General features: G+C 36.9%; 1 protein-coding gene across 4 annotated transcripts in view; it reads left to right on the top strand.

The window, feature by feature from the left end:
• The window catches only part of APLF (aprataxin and PNKP like factor), a 75,641-nt gene that overhangs the window by 34,405 nt on the left and 21,903 nt on the right, over nucleotides 1-19,333 (top strand). For all 4 annotated transcript variants that reach the window (XR_014841798.1, XR_002342624.2, XR_014841797.1 and 1 more), the window contains exons 7-8: nucleotides 8,072-8,427; nucleotides 15,307-15,432. Coding sequence is in view for 1 of the 4 variants with exons in the window: in XM_005662500.4 (XP_005662557.1) it covers nucleotides 8,072-8,427; nucleotides 15,307-15,432 (482 nt within the window). In the remaining 3 variants the exon portion in view is untranslated. The remainder of the gene's footprint in view (nucleotides 1-8,071; nucleotides 8,428-15,306; nucleotides 15,433-19,333) is intronic.

Here is a 19,333-nt window from a genome sequence, read left to right as displayed (position 1 = left end):
CCTTGGGTTGTATTTCAGACAAGTGGGACAAGTGAGGTAGATACTTTTGGTGGCCTTTTTAGTGTTTCCCCATCTATGTTGATTCATGACTGCTGTCATTTTGTTAGTAGACCAATGATTTAATGTATGTACAGTGGTAAAGAGTGGGGATTTTAATAGGACTGGGTTGTTAGTTAGTCTAAACCAGAGCTTTCTCTTTTTATCAAATCAATAATTTTTGAATTTCCCATCTTGTTTTTCTTTTTCTGAGGCCAGTCGTTGGGCTTCTCTAGCCAGTTTTTCTAAGTTACTATTTGGGGAAATGTCCCTTGGGTCCAAGAGTATGCTCATGGCCACTTTCAGGGCAGCATTTCCTACAGAAATGTCAGCAAAGTCATTTCCCTTAGCTTCCAGAGAGTCAAGTTTAGAGTGCCCTAGAATATTAATAATAGCTAAAGCAGGCAGATAAAAGTGTTGCCTGTAGTAATTCCTGGACATAAGGGCTATTTAAAATTTTATTTCCACTGAAAGTAAGGAACCACATTGCTTCCACAATATTCCAAAATCACAAGCTGCTCTGGAAACACATGTACCATCAGTATAAATATTGGCAGTTTCATCCTTGGCTAAAGCACAAGCTCATGTGAGAGTGTATAATTCAGCCTGTTAGGCCAGAGTAGCCATAGGTAAAGATGCTGCCTCAACAATCAAGAGGATTTGCAGTAGTATACCCCACACAATATTTGCCATAATCACCTTTTATTTATTTATTTTTTGGGCCACACCCCTGGCTAATGGAAGTTCCCAGGCCAGGGTCTGAATCTACACCACAGCTGTGACCTGTGCCATAGCTGTAGCAACACCAGATCCTTAACCCACTGTGCGAGGCCTGCCTGGAATCAAGCCCATGCCTTAGTAGCAACCTGAGCTGGTGCAGAAACAATAATGGATCCTTAACCCACTATGCCACAGTGGGAACTCCAGCCATTGTCACCTTTTAAATAAGAACTCGTCAATGAATCAATGAGAAGTCAGTATTACCAAGAGGCATTTCCTGTCAGTAAATGATCATTTAGAGTTAAGCAGGCAGGAGGGACTTCTTTGGTGACAGAGGACAGAAGAATAGGGGGGTTAAGGTTATTATAGCATAAAAGAGTTATGTGAGGAGCCCAACAAAAGGACAGTGAGGCAGCTGTCTGAGAAATACTGAGTGTGTTGAGAATTCAGGAGGGCTTCTACTGCATGGGATACAAAAATGGTTAAAAGGGATCCCACGATTTTCTGGGTAGCCTTAACCACTAGCCATAATGGCTTTAAGGCAAATGGGGTATTGCTGTGTCACAGGGTCCAGTAGCTGGCCATAATACACTGAGGGTTGACAGTGATTCCCCTGGTTTTGGGTGAGTACCCTAAGGGCATTCTGTTTGTTTTCATATACAAAAAGGAAAAAAGAAATCTGATAATTGCAATTCTCAAGGGCAGGTGGGTTCCTCAAATTCAACTTTAAGAACTTAAAGGCTATGCTGTTTTGTTCTTCCCATAAGATTGGGTCATGGTTATTATTGTTTACGTAAAGCATACAGAGAGGTTTGGGTATAAGAAAGAAATTTGGAATTCAGTTTTGGCGATAAGCAACTAGCCTGAGAAAAGTTGGTAGTTGGCACTTAGTATTGGGTTTGGGAAAATTTAGGACATCAGGAGTGTATCTGGATCTGTGTATAGCTATTATTCTGATATCAGATGCCCTAAATATTGAACCTAGGAGTTCCCATAGTGGTGCAGTGGAAACGAATCCGACTAGTATCCGTGAGGATATGGGTTCAATCCCTGACCTCGCTCAGTGGGTCAGGGATCCGGCATTGCCGTGAGCTGTGGTGTAGGTTGCAGATGAGGCTCACATCCCGAGTTCCTGTGGCTGTGGTGAAAGCTGGCAGCTGTAGCTCCGATTCGCCCCCTAGCCTGGGAACTTCCATATACCTCAGGTGCAGCCCTAAAAAGACCAAAACAAACAAAAAAACCTGAACCTAGGTTTGGGCAAACTGCAGTTTTTCTTTGGTGATCTTATGTCCCTTTAAGGCTAAAAGCTTTAGCAAGTAGATTTTGTCTTCCTGTGAGGAGGCCTGAGAAGGAGAGCAAAGAAGTGAATCATCCACACATTACAGCAAAGTAGAACCTCTAGGGAACTTAAATATAATCCAGACAGCCTTCAGGATTTCTGAGAAGTAAGAGGGACTCAGCAAAACCCTCACACATTACTGTCCAGGTGAATTGTTTTCCTTCCCAAGTGAGGGCAAAAAGGTATTGGCCAGCCTCTTCAACTGGAATACCAGAGAATGAACTGCAGAAATCAGTAACAGTAAAGAATTTGCTTCCAGTTGGAATGGATGTCAGTAATGTATGGAGGGTTAGAACAACAGGGTGTCAAAGGATAACAGTGTTGTTTACTTGCTCGGAGATCCTGGACAAACCCCCACCCTCAGCCCTTGGGTTTTCTTAGCAGGCTGGTGTAAGGGATAATGAGACCTTGAGCCTTGTCATCTTCTGTTATGAACTTTATGCCTTTAAGGGCTTCCTTACTTATAAAATATTGATTACTTGTGGGAAAATGGATTTGAGGGACCTGTTTGAATCTTGATGGGAAGTATGCTGTAAATTTTGCCCATATCAGTTTGAGATTTCGTTCATAAGGAGGGCAGTAGCTGATTCACTGTGAACAAATGATCAGTGTTTCTAGAATCAGGTCTAGTACTGTCAGGGAAAAAATAAATTAAAAATGTCAAAGGATCATTTAATTCATTTGGTTGGTTATTTTAATGACTGCCATCAAATTCTGGACTCTTGGGAGAAAGAAATTCCAGAATGATGCGCCTCTGAGAAGTCTCAGCCTAATAAATGAATATTAGTCCCTAATACATGAGTGGGGCAGAGAAACTAAAGAGAAAAGGATGTGCAGCTCTCAAAAAGCCTAAAGAAAAGGGAATAGAGTCAGAGATGGGAAACTCTTGAGGCTCAGTACAGATCCCACTATTTGAACTTTTTTAGGGGCTGCTTTATAGTAGTGGGGTTGAGCCCTGAGAATGTGGCTCTGGTATCATTTAGAACTGGAAGAGATTCATTTCCAATTGGAGAAATGTTTCTTCAGGTTGATAGTGAGGGTGGATTGGGAAGAGCCCCTGTAGTTTCTCAGAGCCCTGTCGTTGAGAATTGGGGAGATGTTGGAAAGCCTGGTTAGAGGGCTTAAGGCGTCTAAAGTACTTATGTTTGTGACAGTCTCTTCCCAATGTCCTGGATCTTTGTGATAATAGCAGAAACTAGGAGGGTTTTGGCTTTGTTTAGGAGCCTTCAGTTGCTAGATTTTGCAGATTAAGAATTTTAGTAGTCTTCCTTTCGGGTGATGCGCCTAGAGACTGAGTGTAGTGAATTTGCGAGATCAACTAAATCAGGACTAGACATGGTTTCCCATTCCATCCTGGTCCTTTTTACTAGAAGGGAAAGGACCCAGTTCAGCCCGTTAATAAACAGAGCGAACAGACATCCAGGTGGAATCAACATCGGAAAGAAGACCATATTTTTCTTCTAAAATAGTCTGAAGTTGACTGCACTAGGCGTGAACAAGATCATCAGATTTTTGTGTGCAAGCCTGAATTTTGTTCCAGTCCGCAGGCTTTGGAAAAACTATAGCAATTACCTGATGAAGTCGCCTCATGATTGCTTAAGTGTGATTATATAGTAAGTGAGGGGGCTGGTCTCCACATTGTAATTCTAGAGATCTTTCTAGATTTTCCCAGTTAGCAGTTTTTATCCAATGCTGGGCCTGGTCTTCACTGATAATATGTGAACTAGGTGATATAAGTCAGAGAAACCAGGTTGATAAGCTTGAATGACTGTATTAAATTCCTCAGCAAATCTGTGAGGATCTTCAGTTACTTTGAGAACATTTTTGACTATGGCTTATAGTTGAGCTTTAATCCAGGGAACATAAGGGAGTTCCTGATGTGGCTCAGCAAAAACGAATCTGACTAGCATCCATGAAGGTGCAGGTTCGACCCCTGGCCTCGCTCAGTGGGTCAAGGATCTGGTGTTGCCATGAGCTGTGGTGTAGGGCACAGATGTGGCTCAGATCTGGAGTTTCTGTGGCTGTGATATAGGCCAGCGGCTACAGCTCTGATTAGACCCCTACCCTGGGGTCTAATGTCATATGGATGACACTGGTGCAGCCCTAAAAAACCAAAAAAAAAAAAAAAATCCAGGGAATATAAGAAATTAAGGGTTGGGAGTTCTTTGGTTCAATCCCTGGTCCGGGAACTGAGATCCCATATCAATACATTCACATCATGGCTGGGAAAAAAAAGAAGAAAGAAAGATATTAGAGTGTAGCCTCTGGATTCTGAGGAGGCTGAATTTTAAAGGGCCAGATGGGACAGGTTCTGGCAATTTCAGAAGAAAAGGGAGTAGAAGGGAGGACTTGTTGGACAAGTTACCAGGCTATTTTAATAGTCTTCATAGTATGTTCTAGCCACCTACAAACACCAAGGTCACCTTCCACCAGCTCCAGGCTTCTTGATTCCTGAGGTCTCTAGCATGTATTTTTACAGTGTTGGGGATCTGGCCTCTTCTGTCATGAATCTCTAGCCTCTCACAACATCATCCTTCACATTTTCATCTAATCTAGGACGTAAGCAATGTGAGTGCCATAAAATATGGAGCTCTCTGCCTTCCCCCTGCTTCTTTCAAGTACAGAGCACCTTCCATCTTTCCTCTTCCCTCGTTTGCTGGTTCAGTGACTCGCTCTGGCTCATGAGCCTTGTAACTGGTACAGTACGAATTTATGTCTCAGCAAATTTACAAATTACTGCATGTAATGGATTTTTTGGGCCGTTTATAAATAATTGAAACCATGAATATTAAATTCTTGAGTGCCAAGGGCCTACTGAATATCAATATTTCATGGAGTTCCATAAAGAACATTATGAATTCCAGCTTTTATGCCTCTTAAAATGTATTTGAGAACCCCTGATCCATGGTATTGATATCTGTGACTTTATCCTCCTCTCTCTTTTGGATTAAATTAACATGATAAACATATTCCTTGTTGAAGATATTAAAAAAATAAACTCTTAACATTTCAAGAAAGTAGAGGGAGTTGAAATAAGATGCTTTACATTTTATATCTTATTTCATTTCTTTGGTTTGCTTTTCATTTTTTAAGGGGTAATATAGTAGATGCTTATTGTACAAAAGTTAGAATATTCAGACACGTGTGAAGTAAAAAGTGAAATTCTTGATTTGCCTCATCCTTTAATTCCATTTCCCTACTGACATTTTGGTTTGCATCCTTCTGAATCTTTTCACTTGGATTTACACAAGTAAATACTCATGTGGATATATAGGGGATTTTTTTTAAGTTAGATAGAATCATAGTATATATATGGTATAATTTTAAAAATTCTTAGAGGCGTTCCTGTCATGGCTCAGTGGAAATGAATCTGACTAGTATACATGAGGATGCAGGGTTTGATCCCTGGCCTCGCTCAGTAAGTTAAGTGAGCTGTGGTATAGGTCACCGATGTGGCTTGGATCTGACGTTGCTGTGGCTCTGGTGTAGGCTGGCAGCTGCAGCTTGGATTCGACCCCTAGCCTGGGAACCTCCATGTACCTCAGGTGCGGCCCTAAAAAGACAAAAAAGAAATTTTTTTTAAATAAGGTCTTTATAAAAATCCTTAGATATATATAGGTCTACATCATCCTTTTCAACCTCCACATAGTGTTTATGGTAAGAATGTGTTTTACTTTATTTAACCATTTCCCTAGTTGTATCCTTTTTCCCGCCTATAATAAATGTGAGAGGACATCGAGTATGATATTTTCCCCTATTGTCCCCAAACTGTTGCTGAGGCCCAATGTTGGAGACAGAAGCACTAAGTATAAGCATCTCATGTTTGAAAGGAGCTCCCAGCAGTGAGAGCCACACCCTTCTCTAGGTGCTTCTTTAAAGGCGTGAGAAGTATTTGCTGTCCCACCCCCAGGCTTTATACAAAGAGAACTGAGAGACAAGAAGGTTTTAAGATTTGGAAGAGTGCTGCATTGATGGGAAGAAGTTATTTTCTCCTTTTCTAAAATCAAGAAGGGATGCACTCTAAGAGAATTTATTGTGGATTTCCTCTTGTGGCTCAGCAGTAATGATCCCAACTAGTATCCATGAGGATGCAGGTTCGATCCCTGGCCTTGCTCAGTGGGTTAAGGATCTGGTGTAGCTGTGAGCTGTGGTGTAGCTTGCAGACAAGGCTCCGATCCTGTGTTGCTGTGGCTGTGGCAAAAGCTGGCAGCTGCAGCTCCAATTAGACCCCTAGCCTGGGAATTTTCATATGCCTCAGATGTGGCCCTAAAAAAGCAAAAAAAAAAAAATATATATATATATATATATATATATATATATATATACACACACACACACACACATATAATGGCATTTTGAGATGCCAACAGGAACAGGGGACTGACATTTTATGGGACCTGTTTAATTAGCCAGAGATTAGCCTACCTACCCCATTACTGCTGAAGAGGGAAGAAGAAAATAGGTTGAGTTAACCCAGTGGGGGACTGCCGGTAGGGAAGTGGGTCAGGATGGCTCCGCCCTACGGTTGCAGTTCCTGGCATGTGTTAGTTGGTCCTGTAGCAGAGGGAGATGAGATTGGGGTGTAACTGAGTGGCTTGGGAGGAAAGAGGGATGGGGCGTAAATGCCACCAGCTGAGAGCCAGCACCAAGAGGCAGCCAGCTGATTGCTTTTCCCATAGCTTATCAATACTATACAAGAACCATGATTAGACCTAGGTTCTTTTCACAATGTTTTAAATCAGTTTCGATAACATTTTAAAGTTGCATACTATTTCTTAAAAAAACTGTCAAAACGCCTAAGTTATTAGTCTAAAAGAAGTCATGCTGATAGTATCTTCTTAAGAAATTTGAACTGTTGGATATTAAATAATACTAAAACCAGCTCTTTCCAGAAGACAGCCAGAATACATGAGTTCATAGTTATACATAGGGGTAAATGTTCACGTCTATCAATTATGTTGTCATCACATCCTGGAAATGGTTACCAAGATGACTGGGGTTTATCTGAGCAGTTTCCACTCCACATCAAATATAAGTAATTAAGAGGTCATTTTTAATAGGGTAAGACCAGGCTTACTCTTTGTACTTGTGGTAAGTACACATTAAAAAAGTTCTGTCTTGCTAGTGAAAATATTTACTTGACTCAAAATATCTTTAATTGGTTAAACTGAAACTGTTATTCATATTACTTCAGAGGAATCATATTTATTTTCTAAGTTGGTCATAACATAGACTTCATGCAAATTTTTTGTGAGGGAGGAGCAATTTCATCATTCAGCTATAAGAAAAAATCGTGATTATATTTAGAGGGTAGAAATAAAATGTTAAAGTAACTTATAGGACATTATAAGAAAACTGCATGATAAGAATTTGACATATTGTTGAACAGGTAATTTAAGAGACATTTAAGGTTTTGGGGGCAAAGGTTATATTTAAATGAAAGCAAATTTATAGTTTTCTGATTACTTTTCACTGATGTTTGACACAATTGTAAAGATTTCATGTAACTGTGAACTCCTTTTCTAATACTTGTAGATTATTTCAAAGTTAACAAACTAGAGACATAGAAAATGGTATTTTAATAACTTTAAAATATGAATCAGGAGTTCCGTCATGATGCAATGGAAACAAATCTGACTAGGAACCATGAGGTTGCAGGTTCCATCCCTGGCCTTGCTTAGTGGGTTAAGGATCTGTGTTGCTGTGAGCTGTGGTGTAGGTGGCAGATGCGGCTCGGATCTGGAGTTGCTGTGGCTGTGGTGCAGGCCGGCAGCTGTAGCTCTGATTAGACCCCTAGTCTGGGAACCTCCATATACCACGGGTACAGCTCTAAAAAGCAAAAAAAAAAAAAAAAAGGATAAAAAATTTTAAATATACATATTGCACGAATGTTGTAGTTTCACACTTTTACGCTTAAATTTACATTATTTCTTTTGAAACATGCTTTACTTTTTATTTTTCTGATTTGTCTTATAGGAAATGCCACAATCACGTTTTACAAACACATTACACAATACAGAAGTGAATAAAGTGAAAACTAATACACAGAGAAATGAAACCCCGGTAGAGGAACTTGGTGAGGTTTCTGAACAAAAAATCACTGCTAAGGGAACACCAAATAAAGTCGACAAGGTGAGGAGCTGTGCTGAGAGCTGTTCAAGTGCCCAAGGCACATCCTCCCTGGACGAATCTCAAAGGTCTCATCCTGAGTCCAGCTCTCATCCTTTCAATCCTGAAACTTTGCATGCAGAGGCAACCAGGTCAGTTCCACAGGGTTCTGAAGAAAACAAGCTCAAGAGGACATCTTGCATGTATGGGGCAAACTGCTACAGGTAAAATGAAATTACGGGTAGCATATAATTCCATCATTTCAATAGCAGATAGCTATGCAGATATATGCTATAGTGTGTTAAAGGCCTAATAAAACCCAATAGGCTAAAGGTTAGGAGTTTTTATCATGTGTCTGCTCATTTGTACTTTCTCAATATGCATTCTAGCAAATCCTGCTAGAGGCTTTTAAAATAATAGTGAGGAATTAAAAGTTTCATTTGTGGATATGCTAATTAATGCAAGGATCTGAACTGGGGGATTCAGACTTGAAAACAGAATCACTCAGACCTTAAATACATGCTTATTTAATGTCTTATTTAGATGTTAGAAAGATGGGCTTCAAAAATAGTTGTATGTAAAATAATTCTCAAGAAAATTATTGGTTGTGTTTAGGTATCTTACTATACTGGTGAGGTTTTTTTTGGATTTTGTTTTGTTTTGTCTTTTGTCTTTTTAGGGCCGAATCCGCGGCATATGGAAGTTCCCAGGCTAGGGGTCTAATCAGAGCTATTGCTGCTGGCCTATGCCAGAGCCACAGCAATGCCAGATCCGAGCCACATCTGCGACCTATACCACAGCTCATGGCACTGCCGGATCCTTAACCCACTGAGCAAGGCCAGGGATTGAACCTGCAACCTCATGGTTCCTAGTCGGATTCATTTCCACTGTGCCAAGATGGGAACTCCTTGTTCATATTTTTCTAATGGTGCTTTTGAATCACCATGATGCCTTCTAAAACAACTGAATATATATTCTTTGAATTGATTGGTTACTCCCATACTTCATTTAGTTACCTGGTACCATATTTTTTGATTTCATACTTTGTGAATTCAAACTAATTCCTTATTTGTAGTCTCTTGTTCCTCTATGTTTGTACTGACATGCTGATAAATACATAGCTGTATTTCAGAATTATTTCTGTGCCATTACAGCTCATCAAACCAAGTGTCTTATCAATACATTCTAGTACAGGTTGTCTTTTATGCAATAGCATGCTTATGTCACATATTCTCTTAATTTTTCATTCATGTCTCTCTTTAAAATGCAATGCCATTTAGGAAGTTCCCCTGTGGCACAGTGGGTTAAGGATCTGGGTGTTGCCGCTATTGTGGTGCAGGTTGCAACTGCAGCATGGGTTCAATCCCTAGCCTGAGAACTTTCACATGCTGTGAGTGCAGCCAAAAAAAATGCAGTATCATTTAGTACTTGAGTAACGATATTGTTCAATTTCAACAATTATAATTTATGCATCTATTGACAGTTTTATCTATCTGCTGTGGCCTTAGGTCTGCATGTGGAACATAATTTATAAACTTGGGGAATGGAAGTATAAACTTTCTGTTATTTTGGATTTCTGAAAAATCCTGTTTGATATTTGTATTAGTTTACTGTGGCTGCCATAACAAAATACTATGGACTGGGTGGCTTAAATTGCTGAAATTTATTATCTCACAGCTCTGGAGTCTGGAAGCCCGTGATCAAGGTGCTGGCCGGTTTGGATTCTCCTGCAGTCTCTTTCCTGGGCTTGCAGATGGTGCCTTCTCATGTCCTCACATGGCCTTTTCTCTGTTCATGCACATCCTGGGTGTCTCTTTCTCATCTGATAACGACATCAGTCAGTTGGATCAAGGCCCTACCCTTATGACCTTATTTAATGTGAATTAGCTCTTTAAAGGCCTTGTCTCCAAATATAGTCACATTAGGGGTTAAGGTTTCAGCATATAAATGTGTAGGGTTGGGGAGGTATGACACAATTCAGTCCCTAACAGTGTTGGGCTTGTATTTGTCTTTGTTAAATGTGATTGAGTATTTTATCAAGATTATACTGAATTCATTCATATTTGATGATGATACATGTTAGTTTTAATCAGTCATAGCTTATGAATAGTTATTTTACTTTTTCACTGATTTTCATATGCATAATTAATACCTGAGAAACATTTGCCATTGAAATCTTAAATCTTGAAGACAAAATGTTTATATTTGTAACAAAGGGGGAAAATAACCTATTTTGAGTACTCGTTATGTATGTACATCATAACAATCAGTTAAATGTGTCTTTTCTCCAGCCTCAATGCCATGTCTTAGCTCATACCATGACCTCTCTGGGACAAGTCATCACACTTGCCTTCAAGTTCATATTTTTTCTTCATTGTTGCCTGAGTCATCTGCCTTCAAAAAAATAAAAACAAAGAATAAGAGAGAGAAGACAAAAAAATCTCACAGTATTACTCCCTTTTACAGAATTGTTTGGAGGCTATAGCCTGGCTTTCTTAGCATAGTCCAGAAGGTCCTGAACTCTCAGTAATTCTTTGGATGCACCATGCTGTTATGCTGTCATTTGTCTTTTGAACATGCCGTTCCCTTTTCCTCACTGCTGTCCCACTTCAAGATTCATTCAGTTCCTTTCTGAGTCCTTTTCTGACATGTCCTTTTTAAATTGTTTATCCTCTAGTCTGCAACTTTCTTCTTCATATAAGTTTCTAATACTTGGTATTAGACCTTATATTTAATACCTAATTTTTGATTTATGGTTATTTATATTCATATTCTATCTCTTAATAGAAAATTATTCCTCAAGGGTGGTCTTATTCAGTCCCTTGGTGTTATGCTATTAACTCCCAAGCCTATATCTCCAACACAGATTTCAGATACAGATAATCATCACTTCAAAATCAACCTGTCTAAAGCAGTCACATCTTATTCCTTTGTGAAACAAAATAACAGCAAAACAGCATTTAACTTTGTAGAAACTGTTCCTTCCAAAAAGTTCTTTTTGAAAATTTTACTCTTTTGGGGGTCATATAGTTTTTCTGTTTAATAGCATATGGCTCCATGAAGCAAACTGGGTTTAAGAACTGGACAGAAATAGAAATGTCTCATTAGCATGTAAGAAATTTATACCTTAATTTAAAAACTTGTAGCTTCTATCTACATAAGGTCATATAAATTATCTGAGTTAATAGTATATAAAATAAGATTTTCATCCCTGATAAAGGCGAAGTGTCTTATTGAGGCCCAAACCTCCCACTGAGAACAGTTACCAAAGCTGAACACCCATATTTGAGAACATGGAGGCAGTTGGGACCCTAAGGCTTCTTTTCCCCTTGTGACACTTGCCAGCATTTTAGTGTTTGAGGCTGAGAGCTAAGAGGGCAGGTGGTGTTTTGGGCGGTCTTACGGAGCTTAGCCAACAAAAAGGAGGTCAGTGTTTGCAAAGCAGGAGAGGCCCTATATTGAAATATAGCTGTTTAGCATGGAAAATAGGAACATAATAAAATTGAATATTGACTTATAAAGCATTAATAACTTGTGTTGTATAAAATATTTGTGAAATTAAAATATATGAAAATAGCACAGAAATGGTTGGGAATTAAAGCAAGTTCATTTTGACTATAGTTATGCTACATAAGTGGAAGAATACAGTATTTGTTATTTTATGACTGGCTTATTTTACTTAGGTCCTTAAGGTTCATCCATTTTGTAACAAGTGTCAGAATTTCCTTTCTTTTTAAGGCTGAATAATATTTCAGTTTACATACAAACCATGTCGTGTTTATCCATTCATCTGACAATGGACCTTTGGGTTGCTTCTAACTCTTGGCTATTGTGAATAATGCTAACTCTTTGAGATTCTATGTTCAATTATTTGGGGTATATACCCAAAAATAGAATTGCTGGATCATATGATAATTCTATTTTTATTTTATTTTATTTGTTTTTTAGGGCCACACCCATGGTATATGAAGGTTTCCAGGCTAGGGGTCTAATCGGAGCTACAGTTGCTGGCCTACGCCATAGCCACAGCAATGCTAGATCCAAGATGCATCTGCAACCTATACCACTGCTCACGGCAACATGGATCTTTAACCCACTGAGCAAGGCCAAGGATCAAACCTGCAACCTCATAGTTCCTACTCGGATTTGTTTCCACTGTGCCACGACAGGAACTCCTCTATTTTTAATTTTTTGAGGAACCACCATACTGTTTTCCATTGCAGCTATGTTATCGTTTTATATTTCTGTCAACATTGCACAGAGGGTACAATTTCTCCACATCCTTGCCAATATTTATTATTTTCTGAGTTTTTTTTTTTTTTTTTTTGATGGTGGTCATTTTAATAGGTGTGAGGTATGATACCTCATTGTGTTTTTGATTTGCATTTCCCTAATGATTAGTGATGTTGAACATCTTTTCATATGTTTGTTAACCATTTGTGTATATCTTTGGAGAAATATCTATTCAAGTCCTTTGCTCATTCTTGAATCATGTTATTTATCTTTTGGCATTGAGTTGTAGGAGTTCTTTGTATAGGGATATTAAGCCCTCATTAGGTACATGACTTGCAGATACTTCTCTCATTCTGTATGTAGGTTGCCTTTTCACTCTATTAATTGGATCCACAGAAAATTTTAATTCTAATGTAGACCAATTTATCTACTTTTACATTTGTTGTCTTTGCATTTGGCAAGAAATTGTATACAAATCCAGTGTCATGAAGCCCCCCCCCCATTCTAAAAGCTTTATGTTTTAGGCCTTATGTTTAGTTCTTTGATGCACTTCGAATGAATTTTGTGTGTGGTATAAGGGAAGGGTCCAACTTCATTCTTTTTTATGTCAGTATCCAATTTTCCCAACACCTTTTGTTGGAAAGACTATTATTTCCTTTTGGAATGGTCTTGGCACCTTTGTTGAAAATCACTTGACCATATAAGCCTGAGTTTATTTCTGGGCTCTCTGTTCTCTTCCATGTGTCTATATCCTTGATCTTTATGACAGTACCACACTAGTTTGATGACTGTGGTTTTGTAATAAGTTTTGAAATCAAAAAGTGTGAAACCTCCAACCTTTTGGTCTTTTTTTTCAAGATTGTCTTGTCCATTCGAGGTCCCTTGAGATTCCACATGAAATTTAGGATGGATTTTTCTATTTCTGCAAAAAATATCATTGGGATTTTACTAAGGATTGCTTTAAATCTGTAGTTTGCTTTGAGAGTAGTTTAACAATATTAAGTCTTCCATTCCATGAACATAGGATGTCTATTTATTTGTGTTTTCTGTAATAGAAATTAAACTTGTCTTGTCTTTCACCTCAGGCTTATTTCCTAAATATTTTACTTTTATTTATTATTATTATTATTCTTTCTTTTTGTCCTTTCTAGGGCCACACCCACGGCACATGGAGGTTCCCAGGCTAGGGGTCTAATCAGAGCTGTAGCCACCAGCCTATGCCACAGACACAGCAATGCAGGATCCGAGCCACATCTGCAACCCACACCACAGCTCACAGCAGTGGTGGATCCTCAGCCCACTGAGTGAGGCCAGGGATTGAACCTGCAACCTCATGGTTCCTAGTCAGATTCGTTAACCACTGCGCCATGACAGGAACTCCAACTTTTAAGTGTTATTATAAATCAAATAGTTTTCATCATTTTCTTTTGGGATTGTTTATTACGAGTATATATAAACACAACTGGTTTTTGAACGTTGATTTTTGTATTCTGCAACTTTGCTGAATTAGTTTATTACTTCTAATAGTATACCCAAAGTAGAATGTTCATGGAAGTATTATTTCTGAAAGCCAATAACTAGAATGAATCCAGAAGTCTGTTAATAGTGGAATGGACAGATAGTGGAATGGGCAGTTTCATACAATGGAATGTTACACAGTGATAAAAGTATACTACTGTTACATGCAACAATGTGGAATGATCATTCAAATGGAAGTCATTCTCAGAGTTCTCTTGTCGCTCAGCAGGTTAAGGATCTGGCATTGTTGCTGCAGCGGCTCTGGTTGCTGCTTTGGCATAGGTTTTATCCCTGTGCTAAGAACTTCCACATGCCATGGGAATGGCCAAAAGAGACAAACAAACAAATAAATAAGTCATTCTCAAAAAAGTATATACTATACATTTCCATTTTAATTCAAGAACAGATGAAACTAATATGTTGTTTTATAACATTGCTTCTCAAAATATGGTCCAGAAACCATGGTGAGTCCTTGTCCCCTAGATGCTTTTAAGAAATATTTTGGACCAAAACCATTTTCATAATAATCCTTTATGTACCTTTTTCACTCTGATTCTCTTGCTCACAAGTGTACAATAGAATTTCCCAGAGGCTACATGATTTGTGTTAATGATTGAGTACAGAAGCAGATATGAAAATCCAGGTGTCCTCCATTAATCCAGACATTAAAGAAATGTATAACGTATGATGCAGTGTCTCTATGATTTTTTTGGTAGATGGATATTTACATTAATTGTGTTATTTATGATAATATGTAAAAGGTTTGTTATTTTAAAATAAATGTATTTTAAAATTTCTTATTTTAGTTTCTAATAGGTTATATAACCCACATAAATTAAAGCTCTTGGGAGTTTTAATGGTTTTTTTTTCCCCTCAGACCAAAAAATTTAAGAAACATTGTTTCAGCTGATAGGATAGTGGGTACCTTGGGGTAGTTAAGTGGGTTTAATGATTGGGAGTGGGCATGCAGAACTTCTAGATTGTTGGTAGTTTTCTGTTTTTTATTTTAGCAGAGGATGCATAGGTGTGTTCACTTTATTAAAAGTGTTCAAAAGCTATGTATGCTTATAATATTTACATTCTGTATCCTATATATCCGATATAAAGTACTCTTTGCAAGTTGCCCATTGATATTCATGTTACTAGAAATTTATTTTGCTACTGTAAGACTTCTGTACTGACTAGATATCATGAGCTTTGTTTTTAAGTGTAGCATGTTGGTTCATATTCTGGAATAATCAGATGTGTATTGTTTGATTTCCTGCTATATCCTATTAATTGTTTTTTTCTCTTATATCTAGAAACCTAGTATATTCTATTATTTTTTGACAGTGTATTTGTCACTCTCATAGGAAGAATCCTGTCCATTTTCAACACTTCAGTCACCCTGGTGATAGTGATTATGGAGATGTACATGTCACGTGTCAAGATGAGGCTGATGAGCGGCCTGAATGTCCTTATGGAGCATCTTGTTATCGGTATGTAAACCTGAAGTGTTTTGTTGTACTCTTTTTCTGCTTAATCTCTGTTACTTATTCAGGAGAAACTGCAGGTAAGCCTCTCATTTAAGGCCTTTAACTTTTTAAAATTTACATAGATAATAGATTTTTATTTTGTTAATAAGTAGGATTATAATGTTCTTTTAGATAATTCTAAATTTTTGACATTATTAACCTTATAAATCCTGAAATTGTTCCTCATTTCTAACTTTCAAAATGCAAATTGTGGTTCAGTAGGTTAAGAACCTGACTAATATCCATGAGGATGAGGGTTCAATCCCTGGCCTTGCTCAGTGGGTTAAGGATCCAGTGTTGCCACAAGCTGTGGTGTAGGTTGCAGATGTGGCTCGGATCCCACATTGCTGTGGCTGTGGCATAGGCTGGCAGCTGCAGCTCTGATTCAACTCCTAGCCTGGGAACTTCCATATTCTGAAGGTGTGGCCCTAAAAAAAGAGGGGGGAAAATGCAAATCAGATAATTTAAAAACTGTCATTTCTTCCCCATTATGTACTCGATCTAGACTCCTTAATGTGACAAATCAATTCAGGATGTTATCTCTGCTGCTCTCAATTCCTACCATTCTGCCATTCTTGCCAACACGTGAAACTCAGTTTTAGAAGAAAATAGTACCTCCCCTCCCTCCTTCTTGTGACCATCTGGGCCATCTTGTGACCATCTAGGCCATGGATTGCACAGTAGAATTTATTTAATAAGATTGTGTTTGGTTCTTTCCTGGATCGGCTTCTCTTCCAGACAGTTTCCTGACAGTAAGGACTCTTTTATCTGCAACTTTGTTTAATGAATGAATGAAGTTAAAATAAATAAAACTACCAAAGTAGTGATTCCAGTCCTAGAGAGCTTTAATTGGAATACAGGTTGCTGAACCTACTGGCCTTTTTGAAGTTGTTACTGTTTCTGTGATTTGGTTTTCAATAAGAAGGCCAAGTAAGTTTCTGAGACTGGAAAGAAAATAAAAAAACTTTATGCATTACCATTTGAAAAATAAGTGTTCCATTTCAACAGAATATCCTTCAGATAATAATGAAATTACATTATCATCAATGATGTCAATACATTTGAAAATTTAGGAGAAACAAAATTCTTAGAAAATACAACTTTTAGAAAAGATATGAGAAGAAAAAGAAAGTGGAATAATCCTTTAGCATTAGAGACATTGAAGACATAATTAAGAGATTTACATTAAGGAAATTCTAAGTCCATTTGGCTTTAGTGGATAATTATATCAAACACTTAAGAAACATTCAATTTTTGTATTCTAAAAAAAAAGGCTGTATTCATCAACTCATTTTATGATACAAAAACTCAGCAAGAAAAATAAAAGAATGAAGAAGTACAGGAAAAACTACTTTTGAGCTTAGATGTAAATATCTTTATCAAAAAAAGTTTAAGTGAATTAAACAATGGTTTAAAAGAAAAATATAATATGACCAAATTGATTTTATTCAAAGAAGGCATGGTTTGTTTACTAATAAAAAAGTAGTGTAATTTATCACATATCAGAATAAGTAGAAAATCATATAATCGTTTCAATAGATGATTTAAAAAATAGATAAAATTAATTCATTTATGATTAAAACTCATTTTAATATAGGAACAGAAGAACACATCTTTAATAATCATAAAGCATATCTACCCAAAACAGCAAACATCTACTTAGAAGTGAGATATTAAAATTTTTCTTTCTCATAACAAATGAGACAAGAAGAATACCTTTTATTACTACTTCTATTTAGTATTGTACTAGTGATGTAAGACAGTGCAGTAAGATAAGAAAAGGAAAATGAATGATTATTGGAAAGGAAGAAATAAAAGTTTAATTGTTGACAAATGGTATCATTGTGTAGATAAGAAATGCAGACTAGTCTCTGATTGAATTATAAGTATTGGTAAGTGCTTGCCAAGGTTATTGGATATAAATGTCAATATACAAGGTCAGTCATGTTTCTATATTCCAGAACCATCAATTAGAAAATATAAACTTTTAAAATGTTATATTTATGGTAGTATCAAAAAGTATCACAGATAAATCTAATAACATATATAAAAACCTTTATAAGAAAAAAATTTTTAGGAAAACCTAAGTAATTATAAAGACTGAAATTTTCATGATTAGAAGATTCAATATTGTTTAAATGCCAGTTTTCTCTGAATATATCACAAGTTTTTGTATAGAAATATGATGTGATTCTAAAATTTATATGAATATGCAAATGGCCAAAAATAATCAAGACAATATTAAGTAAAGAAGATTATTTGGCAGGACTTGTTGCATTAATTAAGGCAGTGTGGTATGTGCCCAAAGATAAAGTAACAAGGCCAGAGCAGAGTAGAACCCAGAAACAGACCTGTGTATGTACAGGTGACATATTCATGAAAAGGGCCATTGCAGGCATTGAGAAAAATATGAGTTTTTTCAGTTAATTCTATTGGGATGCAAATATTTATCTGGAAAAAGAAAATTCACACCACAGTGAAAAATTGAATTGCAGATGGATCATAGAGCTAAATGTTAAAACAATTATATTTTAAAGGTACATGTATAAGAGTAATTTTCACAATTCCAAAGTTGGAATTGCTTTCTAGGGCTCTAGGGCAAGCAGTAACTAACAACAAAGATTTAGTGTATAACACAGGGAACTATATTCAATATCTTTTAATAACTTATAATGGGAAAGATTCTGAAAAAAAGATGTATGTTTAACTGAATTACTTTGCTGTACACCTGAAACTAATATAACATTGTAAATCAACTACCCTTTAATTTAAAAAAAGCAATAACTAAAATGGAAAACATTTAATATTTGATTAATTAAAATTAATATTTTTTTCACCAGTAGATACCATTAAGAGAATGAAAATAGGAGTTCTCTTATGGTGCATGGGTTAAGGATCTGGCTTGTCACTGCAATGGCTTGGGTTGTTGCTGTGGCGGGGATTCAGTCTCTGGCCTGGAAACTTCTGTATGCCACAGTCGTGGCCAAAAAAATAAGAGTGAGAATAGGCCACAGAGTGAGAAAAATATATATGCAACCACATAACTTATATCCAGAATATATAAAGAAGGCTTACAAATTGCTTTTTGTTTTTCTGTTAGTGATATGTACAGGGTTTTTGTCCAAAAAGACATCTAGATTGAATAAATCTATGAAAAAATACCCATTATCTTTATTAATCAGGAAAAGTTCACACATTCCTGTGCATGTGCATGCACATACAAACCTTAACATAACTCATTCCTTGCCCCTATTTATTTATTCAACAAATATTTTCTGAAGACTCATCAAACACTGAGTTCTGATGAAGCAGTGTTGAGTGAGATTACTTGTGGAACAAACATATTTGCATCTGTCTGTCTGTCTATCTGCCTATCTGTATTTTTGGAACAAAACAGCCTTTCACAGTTCATGTCATAATTCATGGCATTATGGTGATAGAACTTTTCATTTTTAAAAAATTTTGTAGTGCAGAATTTTATACATATACATAAGTAGGAGGAATGTGGACTAAAGTGCCAATGAAACTATAACTCATTTTCAAAAATTATCAAGTCATGGCCAGTACTTTTTCATCTATGTCACATCTCCTTCCATCTTACCCCTACTCCTAGGTTGTTTCAAAGCAAATCTTCGGCATTGTATCTCTTCATCCCATTTGACCCATAGTTATCTTAGGGTATATCTCTAAAAGATAAAGACTTTCTAAAAACATACTGCAATACCATTACTAAATAAATCTTTAATATTTAGTATCCTGTCAGTTATCCCAATTCCCTTATAGTCTCATATTTTTTTTTTATATTTTGTTTCTTTGTATCAGGATCCAATTAAGGTCCATATATGGCCAAAAAAGAGCTGTATTT

The sequence above is a fragment of the Sus scrofa genome, chromosome 3, assembly GCF_054392235.1.
Source record: "Sus scrofa isolate SSC_HxYL_T2T_F1_AM1 chromosome 3, Sscrofa_HxYL_maternal_Yorkshire_Landrace_v2.0, whole genome shotgun sequence".
Lineage (NCBI taxonomy): Eukaryota > Metazoa > Chordata > Mammalia > Artiodactyla > Suidae > Sus > Sus scrofa.
The sequence above is the reverse complement of the archived record's forward strand: the minus strand, read 5'-3'. Positions and strand labels throughout refer to the sequence as shown.